At 38.5% G+C, this 12,733-nt stretch overlaps 1 protein-coding gene across 1 annotated transcript in view; it reads left to right on the top strand.

Annotated features, from left to right (window-relative positions):
• Positions 1-12,123, top strand: part of LOC133877272 (callose synthase 9) — a 114,202-nt gene extending 102,079 nt beyond the window's left edge. The window contains exons 45-52 of the mRNA XM_062315510.1: positions 588-701; positions 825-913; positions 1,272-1,430; positions 1,507-1,609; positions 7,235-7,354; positions 8,001-8,051; positions 8,163-8,345; positions 11,662-12,123. Coding sequence (XP_062171494.1) covers positions 588-701; positions 825-913; positions 1,272-1,430; positions 1,507-1,609; positions 7,235-7,354; positions 8,001-8,051; positions 8,163-8,345; positions 11,662-11,892 — 1,050 coding nt within the window. The 3' untranslated portion in view covers positions 11,893-12,123. The remainder of the gene's footprint in view (positions 1-587; positions 702-824; positions 914-1,271; positions 1,431-1,506; positions 1,610-7,234; positions 7,355-8,000; positions 8,052-8,162; positions 8,346-11,661) is intronic.
• The last annotated feature ends 610 nt before the right edge of the window (positions 12,124-12,733 follow it).

Below are 12,733 nucleotides of genomic sequence, written 5' to 3'. Positions count from 1 at the left end.
TGTATATGATTCAAATAGATGTAGGTTATAAAGCATTGAGATTGCAATCTTACAAAGTTTCCTTGTTTTGATTAAGTTCGACTTTGAATGAAATTTGATGAACACTATAAAAAAAATTGTAGGCCAAAATAAATCAATCTAAAAAATAATATGACCAATATAAAAAAGATGAATTCGCGTTATATAGATGATTCTTTGATACACAGAAATTATAGCCTGAAGAATGATGTGTTTATTACGAATACATTTTTCAGTATCTGGGAGCATGTGCATTAACAACATTGGCCATGAGTTCTGATTGAGTGTATGAACCATATATCCTCGTTGCTTTTTTTTTTTTTGAAGTATCTAATTAGTTTGTGGTATAGTTTTTTTCTGCTGTCTTCTGAAGTTATTGAAAGTGGTTCTCCTTAATATAAGGTGCTTACTTCATACACTAGCATTTTGTAGATTTACTAAACCTACTGCTGGGTAGATTTTATTTTTTTATTTTTTTTACTTTTAGTTGGACTTGTATTTTTCACTGGCAACTCTATTTCTTCCCCTTTTGCTCTGTTGGTTAAATTTTCTTCCAATTGCTGCTGCAGGCCATTGTCAGTTTTGTCACAATGCAGTTTCAGCTTTGTACCGTTTTCTTCACATTTTCTCTGGGCACAAGAACTCATTACTTTGGTCGGACTCTTCTTCATGGTGGTGCAAGGGTATGTTGCTGCTCGCTTTTCTCGTTCAATTGTTTTCCCTTGTCTTTATAATGGGCTCTCTTTTCTTGTTCAATTTTTTTTCCTGGTCTATATGATGTTAAATCAATGTTTATTTCTCAACAGTATCAAGCAACTGGTAGGGGATTTGTTGTCCGCCATATTAAATTCTCTGAGAATTACAGGATTTACTCCCGCAGTCATTTTGTTAAAGGGTGTGGCTCTCTCTCTCTCTCTCTCTCTCTCTCTCTCTCTCTCTCTACGCGCTCGCTAAAGAAAGAATTGCATTGTCACAATGTACGGTTTTGTGTTAGGAAAATTGGGGAATGTTTTAAAATTGATTCAGTAATTATACTTTTGGGCATGTATTTTTTGTTAGTAATACACTCGTGTTTCTCCTTAATATTTGGCTTCTACCTTTGTTTTTTTTTTAATAAGTAAGTAGATTTTATTCAGCTTTTGGGCATCAATTTTTTTTTTTCGTTAAAATTGATGCCATTTCTGTCTTCCAAATTTCCTATGAAATGAGTGTGCTCCTGGAATGACTACTATAGTTCATCCTCTTGTCTCCAGATTCGAAGTTGTGCTTTTGTTGATAGTGTACCTGGCATATGGATATAATGAAGGTGGTGCGCTGTCGTACCTTCTTCTTACAATTAGCAGTTGGTTTATGGCTCTTTCTTGGCTTTTTGCTCCCTATTTGTTCAATCCATCTGGGTTTGAGTGGCAGAAGTAAGTCTATTTATTGTATTTGCTGAAAGGATTGTCTGCTCCACTTTATTGACGAACATAAATGTTTTCCTTTCAGGGTAGTGGAGGATTTCAAAGATTGGACTAATTGGCTTCTTTACCGAGGTGGAATTGGAGTGAAGGGAGCAGAAAGCTGGGAAGCTTGGTGGGATGAAGAACTGGTATTACATCTGTTCTTGGTTTGATTTGTTGGTTGATATTTTTTTTTTGTAAGTAAATGTAATGTATTAAAAAGTGCAATAGGCGCAACCCAAGTACACAAAAAATATAAAAGAAAAACACCTAGTTAGAAGAAGAAAAAAGTTCAATAAAAACAAGATAGAAATATTTAAGTCAAAAGGAATTGTCTAGTGGTAAAGAGTCTTGAAGAAAAAAAATCGTTTAATTCTACCATTGTCCGTTCGCGGTCTTCAAAACTCTGATAATTTCTTTCCCTCCAAAAACTCCACATTAGGCAAGACATTACCATCTTTTACATAGCAGCATTTTGAAGCCTACCAAAATTTACTTTTCAGCAAGCAAAAAGGCCTACCACTCAGGCATTACCCAAGCCAAACTTGCAAGGTTGAAAGATGGTATTCCATAATGCACTAGCCATTTCACAATGGAGTAAAAGATAGTCCACTGACTCTGCAATCTTCTTACACATACAACATAATCAACCACATTGACATGCCGTTTTCTAAGATTATTTGTTGATAGTATCTTCCCTAAGGCAGCCGAACAAACAAAGAATACCATTCTCAAGGGAGCCTTATTTCTCCAAGAGAAAGGAGTGCTATCATGGGGGCCAAGGACATTGTAGTACCCAACAAAGTTTGTTTTTGCCATCTTGTCTCAATCTGAAGGAATACAACTAATTGAAGAATGAGGTAAAGAAATACTCCTCCTAGTCATGAGCGCTTTGAGAAGTTAACATTCCACTAATGAGAATAACTAGAAAACTCTAAATGATTTGTTGTAGAAGCATCCTGATCCCCATACCATACATCATACCAGAATCTAATTGTAGAGCCATCACCAACCTCCAATCTGGTATGATTAGAAAACTTCCCCCAAACCCTCTTGATACACTTCTATAGCCCCACCCTATACGACCCATGAACCTCATTTGAACGCCACCCAGCCCACATGTTGCCAGATTTAGAATCCACAACCACCCTGCACATGGCCTCTCTCTCTCTCACGAACATAACACTAAAGCCACTTTCCTAAAAGAGCTCAGTTGAATATAGTAAATTACAGACCCAAAACCCTCCTTCAGAGATCGGAAGACACACCATAGACCAACTAACCAAATGAAATTTGAATTCTTCACCAAAACCAAATGCTAACCAGACCTACATTATTGCCATTGTGAATGGGGACCAATTCTAATTTAGCCAGATTAATCCTCAAACCGGAGATTGTTTCAAAGCATAAGAGCAAACAATGCAAGTTACGAAGATGTTCTAGATTTGCCCGCAAAAAATCAAATTATCACATGATAAGAGACCCCCTTCAACAATTTGAAACGTTGAAGGCTCCATCATTCCTAGACCCCACCAAAAAGCTTGATAAGAGACCCCCGATCATCATACCAGAAATGATTCTACTTAACGCCCCCATAACAATAACGAACAATAAGGGAGATAAAGGGTCTCCCTTTCTCAAGCCACAAGAACTGCTAAAAAAGTTCATTGGAGTACTATTCACCAATATAAAAAAGCACACCGAAGAAATACAACGCGCTATCAAATTACACCAGTTCTCCCAAAGCCGCATCTCCTCAGCATATACAACAAAAATTCTCAATTAACATGTTCATATGCCTTTTCAATAGCCAACTTGCACAATACACCTGGATCCCCGGATCTAATTTTGCTATAAAGGTATTCATTGAAAATGAGAACAAAATTTAGATTCTGCCTACCCTTGATGAAAGCATTCTAAAGCTTGGAAATTATCTTCTCCAGAACCATTTTCAACTTGTTAGCTAGGACTTCGAAAACAATTTTGCAAACTCCACCCACTAAGCTAATAGGTCGAAAGTCTTTAATGTCAATGGCTTTAGGTTTCTTTGGAATGAGAGTGATGAAGGTGGTAGTGAAGCTTTTTTCAAACATACCTCTAGCGTAAAAGTCATGGAAAACATTCAGGGACCGGGGCCTTATCACTCTTCATGGCTGTCACCACCTCCAACTAGATGGCCTCATCCTCCCCAATGGAATCAAAAGAAAGGCCATCCAACCTAGGCCTTAAACTGTGCCATTCGATAAACAAGTTATCGTAAAATTGCACAATATGATGTCTTATCTCCGATTAATCTGAAGAGACTATACCATTAACCACCAACTGTTTAATGGAGTTATTCTTCCTATTCGGGTTGACCATTCGATGGAAGAACTTTGTACACTTGTCACCTTCTCTTAACCACAACACTCGATTTCTGCGTCCAACTCACCTTCTCTAGGAGTGTTGTCCTCTCCAGATCATTAATCACTATAGCCTTCCTCAATTTTTCCTCCGCACTTAAGACACTTTTTCCAAACACTCACTTTTTCTCTACATTGCCAAACACCTCCTCATTCCTGACTCTTAAATCTACTTTTGAAGCCTTAAGTTTGCAAGCCAAAATGTAACTTAGAGAAGCTTGAAAGTGATAAGAAGTCCACAACTTATGCACCCGATCTACCCTCTAATTTTAACCGCATGTTCTTGAACTTAAAGCGCCTTCTACCTCCATGAAGACCTTTGCAATCAAGAAGGATAGGAAAATGGTCCGAACATAGTCTATGCAACCTCTTTTGGGTCAAGTCAGAAGAAAGAGGAAATCTATCAATTCTAGACCAAGAGAGGGGATCGATATTGTTTGAACACATAAAGGAACCTTCTACAAGCGGAATATCCACAAGTATGAAAGCTCTACCATAGCTGGACCAATGCGGGCGTTACTCAATCTCTCACTAGGAAATTTAGAAACGTTGAAGTTCCCCAAAATGAACCAAGGCAAATTCCACCAGCTTATCAAACCAGACAATTCATCCCATAAAAGCCTTCTGTCCCTATCAATATTAGGGAGATAAACACCCACAAAAGCCCAAGGAAATTGATATTTGACGCTTCTGAAGGAACAGACAACCGAGAACTCTCCTTCACACTCTTTGACTTTTTCCACCACCCTCCTATCCTACATGATCAAAATACCTCCAGAGGCTCCCATAGAGTCTAAACAACACCAATATGCAGACAAACAACTTCTCCTTCCTAACTCTAAGGTACTTCTCCTTTCTAACTCTAAGGTACTTCTCACCCTTGTTGAACCCTCTTACATTCCAGGTTAACAATTTAGGCTTCACTGAACAACTGAGGTACTGCCACCGTAGAATCATAATTAATGGAACAAGACAGTCTTTTCAATTCTCTTTTTCCAATGAGCTTTAGTGCTACAGCCCTAAAGTTTCTTTCGTTGTTAGCTTTTTTTTGTTTGTTGTAATTTCTGTTGCTAATTTTTTCCTGTTACAGATGATGAATAATTAATTTCTGTTTGTTTGAAACAGAATATAATGTAATGCTGACCATATATCTTATGTTGTGCCTTTTAGATAGTGTCCAAACTCAACTGTTTCGTTTAATATGTGATTCATCATTGTACAATTGGCATCTAAGTAAAATTCATGTTTCCACCTTGGAGTGTAGGAAATCTCAAGGGTGGGAGATTGTTTGGGCACTTGGTTGCCTATTCTTTATTTATTTATTTTGTATTTGCTGAAATGAAAATCTGCTCCACATATATGTTTGCCAAAATATGTTTTTCTCTCTTGGGACAGAATGACTTTTCCTTAAAGGAATACATGTTTTGAGTATTGAATGACCATGAAGTTACAGGCACACTTTTGGATTACTTTTAGTCCAGAAGTGTGCCTGTAAGCTTGGCACACTGATGTAGAATGCATCACGGTAATTACACGCCTTTTCATGATCAAATGGGTCAAAACAAAGGAATCTTTAAAGTCTTTACTTTTAGGAATCCTTATTTAATTCCATTAGGATTTCATAATACTATTAGAATTCGAACGTGTAGCCTATTGAAACGCAAGTTTTAGCTTTGTTTAGTAATTTGTGTTTTCAACAATAAAATTTCTAGAGAGAGGTTTCTCTTGTTCTTCAAGCTTTTGGGTATTATGAGGGAATCAATAGCTTTAAAGAAGGGTTTTGTTTATGATACTTGTGTGCAAATTAACGGATTCAAGATTGTTTATGTTTTCTTTTAGAAATTTTAATTTTTCTACATGCTCCTTGCTTTGGTTGGTATTAGAGCCTGCTACCTTTCTTGCACACACATCCAAATTATTATCTAGAAAATCCTTTCTTGGAGCTCTGGCCTTTTATTGATGACCATGAAGTTATGTAGTTCGTTTGGGATAAGTGGTGATTTAACATGCTATCAGAGCCGAGGTTCTAAGTTTGAACTTTAGCTCCACTGTAAACCGTGTTGTTTGGTCCCAAGCATGAGGGAAGTGTTAAAGTATTAATTAAATGATTAAATTCATCATTCTCCTTTGCGCTTTTTAATGAGATTGCATTACTTGTAAAATAAAAAAAACAGTTATTTAGTTCAATGCGTCTTGGCACTTGTGAGCCGATGATGCGTTGCTTTGATCGAGTGAATTATCATATTGTAATTAGATGGGAAAGATTTTTAAAAAAAATGAAAAAGAGTTTAGCCTTTAGGAAGTGGGCCTACAATGTATGTCAAGCACACAGCCACACTAACACCAAACATACGTTATAAGCTTTTTGGTCAAAGAGTATCCAGTAATTAATGTCTATTAGAAAGGTTTTCTTTGTGAGCATAAGAAGACGTGATTTTTTTTTTTTTGGGGGGGGGGGGGGGGGGGGGGGGTTGGGGTGGGACGAGTTCTCTGGAGTTTGTGGCAACTTGCCTCGGGTGAAGTTTGAGCGCAAGGTATTGTCTGGTTGGTTACTATGGCGAGGTGAACAAGAATTGAACTTGTTGAATATTCATTATTAATTTGTGAATTGAATCTAATACTCCCTTTGTTCTAAAATATTTCATGTTTTGGAATGGCACTATTATTATTGAAAAGTTCAAAAAATTGTGATCTTCCTAAAATAACATCTACTTTATATTAGAGGTGTCATGGCTTTCAAGAAGAATATTGTTTACTTTTTTGGAACAATGTTAGGGCAATGTAGGAAATTGAAGAAGTAACAGCTTCCATTTTTATAAAGTATGGAACATTCTGAAAAAGAATGTTGGACATTTAAATTAGGATTGAGGGAGTATATCCTTAATAGTATTAAACTAGTCCTCCACAACGATCCTCACACGCCGCCACTAAACTCACGCACTACCCCTCATAGAGAGAGAGAGAGAGAGAGAGAGAGAGAGAGAGAGAGAGAGAGAGAGAGAGAGAGAGAGAGAGAGTCAATCAAGATCTAAGTTCCTATAAATAAATTGTTCTTCCAACCACTGTATTTTGAAATAGGAGTACACGGAGTGGGCGCTTTACAAGGTTCCGAGGTTTACTTGACAGAAGTGGATACACGAAGTGTCCCTACCTTTGAGGGGTTCCTCGGCAAAAAATAAAATAAAAATCCTTGGTCCAATTGAGCACCAGCTCATTCCTTTTTAGCACAACCTAGTTACACTACCTTTGCCTCTTGTCATGTTGTGCATTCTCGATTGATGAACTCATATACTTTGTTATATTGCTTTTTGTTTATTTTTGTTGTCACTCCTGTTTTTTCCTGTCAGTTATTCATATATGTTGTATCTGCAGGCACATATTCGGACGTTGGGAGGGAGGATAGCAGAAACTATTTTGAGTCTAAGATTTTTCATCTTCCAGTATGGCATTGTCTACAAGCTGCATGTGCAAGGGAGCAATACATCATTGACGGTAACAGCTCTCTTCATAAGTTGATACAATTTTCAGAGCTTCTTCCTTCAGCAGTCATTCTGTTTGCCTACTTTTGCGAGTTAATATTTTTGCAAAATGCTGTTTGTGTATCTTTTATCACTTACCAAAAAACCGCTCTACCTTTCCCATAATGTATAGCATTTAATACACTTTTAGAGTTCAGAGTCCAGACATAACTGACATATATTATACCATTGACCACATCTCTTGGCTTCTTGGACACTCACCAATACAATATCCAAGACCACCTTGATGCATGTTACCAAGTTTTCAAATTTACATTAGCGTTGCACTGAAAGGGGCATGCATGAGGCAAACAGTTAGTGTGAAAGGTTTGATTAAGTCTACATTGGCGAATATAACTGTTCTGCTATTTGTTTATTCTTTACAATCTGCAGGTGCCATTTTTGTCATTTTGTTTACTTTGTTGCCTATATATAATGGTTAGGGCAGTCAAGGTATTGGGATGCAATTTTTAGGTTGTATTTGAGTTGGCAAATGACTCATTGTATGGACCTAGAAAAGCAATATTGGCTACTTCCCGAGATTATTCTTATTTTGCATTAGTTTTTATGCTCACAAGTTCATCATGCTCATGTGTCACAATGTTTGTGTATAACTGTAGGTGTACGGCCTGTCATGGATCGTGTTAGCTGTGCTTATATTGCTTTTCAAGGTCTGTATTATCACCTATAATGCAAGTGCTGGTCTTTCAACTTTCAAATGCATGTTATGTGGTTTGTGATTTTAACCCTTCATTTCGTATTTTTTTTTTGTGTTTTCACAGGTTTTCACCTTCAGCCAGAAGATGTCAGTCAATTTCCAGCTTTTGTTGCGCTTCATCCAAGGCCTCTCCTTTTTGATGGCACTTACTGGTCTGGCAATTGCGGTTGTATTGACTAAGTTGACATTGCCGGATATATTTGCTTGCATATTAGCATTTATACCCACTGGATGGGGAATCCTTTCGGTGAGTTCTCTTCGTCCGTAATCTCTTTTTTTTTTCTTTTTCATTTTTTTTCCCCATTTTTGATATACATATATATGTTGAGAGGCCCCTTATTTCAACTAGTCTCAAAGTTGCTTGAATGGATCTGATGAGATTCGTAGGAGCAGGAAGCCTAATCCAAAGTACTTGGATTAGACTCTTCCAATGGGCAGTGATAAGTGTTGTTGTGATAAGTTGATAGGACTAAAGGATAAGAGGTAGAGGTCCAGTTGCCTCATTATCATTTGAATTGTTAGTTACAGTAGGTTCTCTATAAAAGTAAGTCATTGACATAAGGGTTAATTCATTGAGTCATTTGATCAAATACCTTGTATGCGGATGAACTCCTACCCTAAGTGGATTAGTCTTTCAATAATATGCCTTTCCATATTTACAAACTCTTCACAAATCATCACCCAAGCACAACCGAACCATATCAGTTTCTCTTGGTTGATGAGCAGGTCGCCCAGAAGGATAGAGATCCCTAGCAATTTCGCAGCCCAACAATTTGTAGTAAAGCCCACGAAATGTATCTTTGGCAAAACCGAGGTTGACTACTTGGGCCACGGAATTACCATTGAAGGAGTGAAGGTGGACCCCAAGAAAATTGAAGCCATGCAGACGTAGCCCAATCCAAAAAGTATAACTGAATTAAGAGGTTTCCTTTGGCTCACTGGATACTACCTAAATTTGTTAAAAATTATGATGTAATTGCAAGTCCATTGACTCATCTTTTAAAGAAGGGGCAATTTGAATGGAGCCCACAGGTCGAAGACACTTTTGTTGCACTGAAACAGGCTATGGCCACAACACCCGTCTTGGGCCTACCTAATTTTTCTAAGCCCTTTGTACTGGAGACCGATGCATCATAAAAAGGGATTGGGGCAGTGTTGGCCCAGAATGGGAGACCTCTGGCCTACATGAGCAAGGCTATTGGGCCTCCTAAGAGAGGATGGTCTTATTTATTCTAAAGAGATGCTCACATGTTAATGTAGGCAATCTGAATGTGGCGGTCGTATTGATTGAGCCAAAAATTCCAATTATGGACGGACCAAAAGAGCTTGAAGTTTTTTTTGGAGCAACCGGAGTAACTCCTAAGCAACAAAAATGGGTCTCGAAACTATTGGTCTATTAGTATGATATCATTTACAGACCGGGTAGAACCAACTCAACAGCAGACGCCCTATCTGGACAACCCACAAGCCCAACTGAAACATATGCAAGCCCGAATGTCAATCTGAGCAGTCCAAAAGAGAATGGTCGAGTGATGGCCTGCATTGAATAGCCCAACCTTCAAGCTACTAGCAACCCCAACTTCAAATTTGGGCAACAAGCCAACAAAGAGGACCCAGTATTTGGTGGACCTACATCATAAAATCAGCCAACCTGAGAGGTACTCGAATTTTTTGAAACTTGAAGGGCTTTTGCTCTTTAAAGGCCGAGTAGTTTTTTCTCCTTCCCCACCTTGAATGGTTCTGTTGCATGAGTTCAACGATTCCAAACCTGGAGGTCACTTTGTCGTCCTTCAGACTTATAGATGCTCGCCCAGTCGTTCTACTGGGAATCCATGAGGAAGGATGTTCGTCAGCATGTGGCGGTATGCGATGACTGCCAGAGGAACAAAGGCGACGCCCATTCTCCGGCGACCTACTGCATCCCTTGTCGGTTCCATCGCAGGTATGAGAGGAAGTAACCCTTGATTTTGTGGATGGCCTACCCTCATAGGCTGGGAAGACAGCAATCATGGTAGTGATTGACTGATTATTCAAATACACCCATTTCATCTCCCTGACACATCCATTGTCGGTGAAGAAGATTTCAGAATTGTGTTGTGGCCAATATTGTTCGCCTCCATGGAATTCCCAAAGCTATGGTAAGTGACAGAGATTCAATTTTTCTGAGCAATTTTTGGAAAGAATTTTTCAAGCTTCAAGGCACCAAGCTCAAGATGATTTCTATGTACCATCCGCATTCAGACGATCAAACCGAGGTTGTGAATAGATGCCTCGAACAATACCTCTAGTGTCTTTGCGGTCAACACCCAAAAAAATGGGAACATTACTTGCCATGGGTGGAGTACTGGTACAATACTACATTTCATCAGTCCATCAGCATAACACCATTTCAGGCTCTCTATGGCATACCACCACCTACTGTCATCAATTATTTGAGTTGAGCTTCTGTTGTGGAGGAAGTGGAAAAAGAGTCGCAAGAAAGAGAGGAATTAATGAGGCAATTGAAGGAGAACTTTAATAAGGCTGGTAATTATATGAAGTATCAGGCAGATAACAAGCGGCAGGATTATGAACTGGAAAATGGCGAATGGGTTTATTTCTGGAAAATGGCAATTGGGTTTATTTGACACTGCAACCCTATAGACAGTGGATCCTTTTCGGCGAGCCCATCAAAAGTTGGCTAGTAGATTCTTTGGGCCGTACCAAATTATTGAAAGAATTGCAGCAATAGCCTGCAAATTGGCCTTGCCGGACACCGCAAAGATTCATCTGGTATTCCATATTTTTCGTTCTTAAGAAGGAAACTGTGGACTCTCTAGAATCTCCATTGAACTTCCACCCTTTTTAGACTCTCATACGCCATAGCTCGAATCCCTTTCTATCCGCTACTACAGATGGGTCAAACAAGGTGCTAAATATGTTACGGGGCTTTGGTCCCGTGGAAGAATCTGCCCCCTGAAGATGTCACCTGGGAAGAGGTTGATTCTCTGCATCAACAATTTCTTGAGCTCAACCTTGAGGACAAGGGTCGTGTCCAAGGGGGGGGGGGGGGGGTGGCGGGGGGCAGTTGATGATAACTGTAGGGGCAGGAAGCCTAATCTGAAGTACTTGGATTAGGGTCCATCCGATGGGCAGTGATAAGTGTAGTTGGGATAAGTTGATAGGAATAAAGTATAAGGAGTATAGGTCCAGTTGGTTACGTTGTTTTGGATTCTTATCAGTTGCATTGCGTCATTACCATTTGAATTGTTAGTTGCAGTTGTTTCTCTATAAAAATAAGTCATTGAGTCATTTAATCGAATACCTTGTATGCTGGTGAACTCCAACCCTAAGTGGATAATCTTTCAAGAAAATTTACAATCCTTCATAAATCATCACCCAAACACAACTGAACCCTAGAGGGTTGCTCAAAACAATAAATAAGGGGTTGTTGACAACCATTCCTGTGCATACGACATTTGTTTGGATGCTTGTAATTGTTTTCAACTTGTTTTGGAGAAAATATTAGTGATACTAAGTTTATCGTTACACGCATTAACATGGAATTATACCATGATTTGCAGATTGCTGCAGCTTGGAAGCCTTACGTGAAAAAGCTGGGATTTTGGAAATCAATCCGTTCACTTGGCCGTTTATATGATGCTGGGATGGGGATGCTCATTTTCATTCCTGTCGCATTATTTTCATGGTTCCCATTTGTATCAACATTCCAAACCCGCCTCATGTTTAACCAGGCTTTCAGCCGGGGGTTGGAAATTTCTCTAATTCTCGCCGGAAACAACCCCAATACATAGCTGTGATGAGTAAGTACGTTTAACCCTGTACATTTTTTTGTGAAACACAGACGTTCCACCTCAATGTTACTTGTCAACTCCGGAGGCAGCGTGGATTTATTTTTTTTTTTATTTTTGTTTTGGCAAACCCTACAGCTAAGAAGCGTTATGAGTACGTATGTTTTGTTGATGGGTACCATATATAAGGTCATTTTTGGTAATATAACAGATATATCTTATTTTTCTTTTTAATCTCTCTCTCTCTCTCTCTCTCTCTCTCTCTCTCTCTCTCTCTCTATATATATATATATATACTATTATTTAGTTAACAAAGGGCACTTGGCCTGCGATTTTATATGCCCAATGTGCGATTTTATACAAAATTGTAGATAGCATATCGTTTGGCAATGCGTTTGAAAAAAAATTACAGTTTTGAAAATCCAAATAAGCGTGCTTTTAAGATGCATACCGAGCTGTGATTTTATTAAATGCTTAATTGTATTTTTAAAAATTGTGTTTTTATTAACTGCATTGAAAATTGCTATTTTAAAGATTTAATGGAGCGAAGTCAAACCACATGTTTGAAAACACTAAATGAAATGAACAGGAAGATGGACACAAGAATTATATTGACAATAACAGAAAGTTTAGATGAAATTGTTCAGATTAGAAATGGGACAAACTTCAATTTGAAAGGATAAAATTGTATTTTAGGAAAGAAAAAAAGTAGGGTTCTAAACTAGTAGGAAGTGACATTTTATCACTGGCTTTAGTGGGCCGGTTCATCCACCCCCTTTGTCGCCCTAGGGGTGGTTTTTTACCACCTCAAAAAGCTTGAGGAGTTGAGGGAGATTCAGTCACC

Source organism: Alnus glutinosa, chromosome 9 (genome assembly GCF_958979055.1).
Source record: "Alnus glutinosa chromosome 9, dhAlnGlut1.1, whole genome shotgun sequence".
Lineage (NCBI taxonomy): Eukaryota > Viridiplantae > Streptophyta > Magnoliopsida > Fagales > Betulaceae > Alnus > Alnus glutinosa.
Note: the sequence above shows the minus strand (reverse complement) of the source record. Positions and strands in the feature narration are given on the sequence as shown.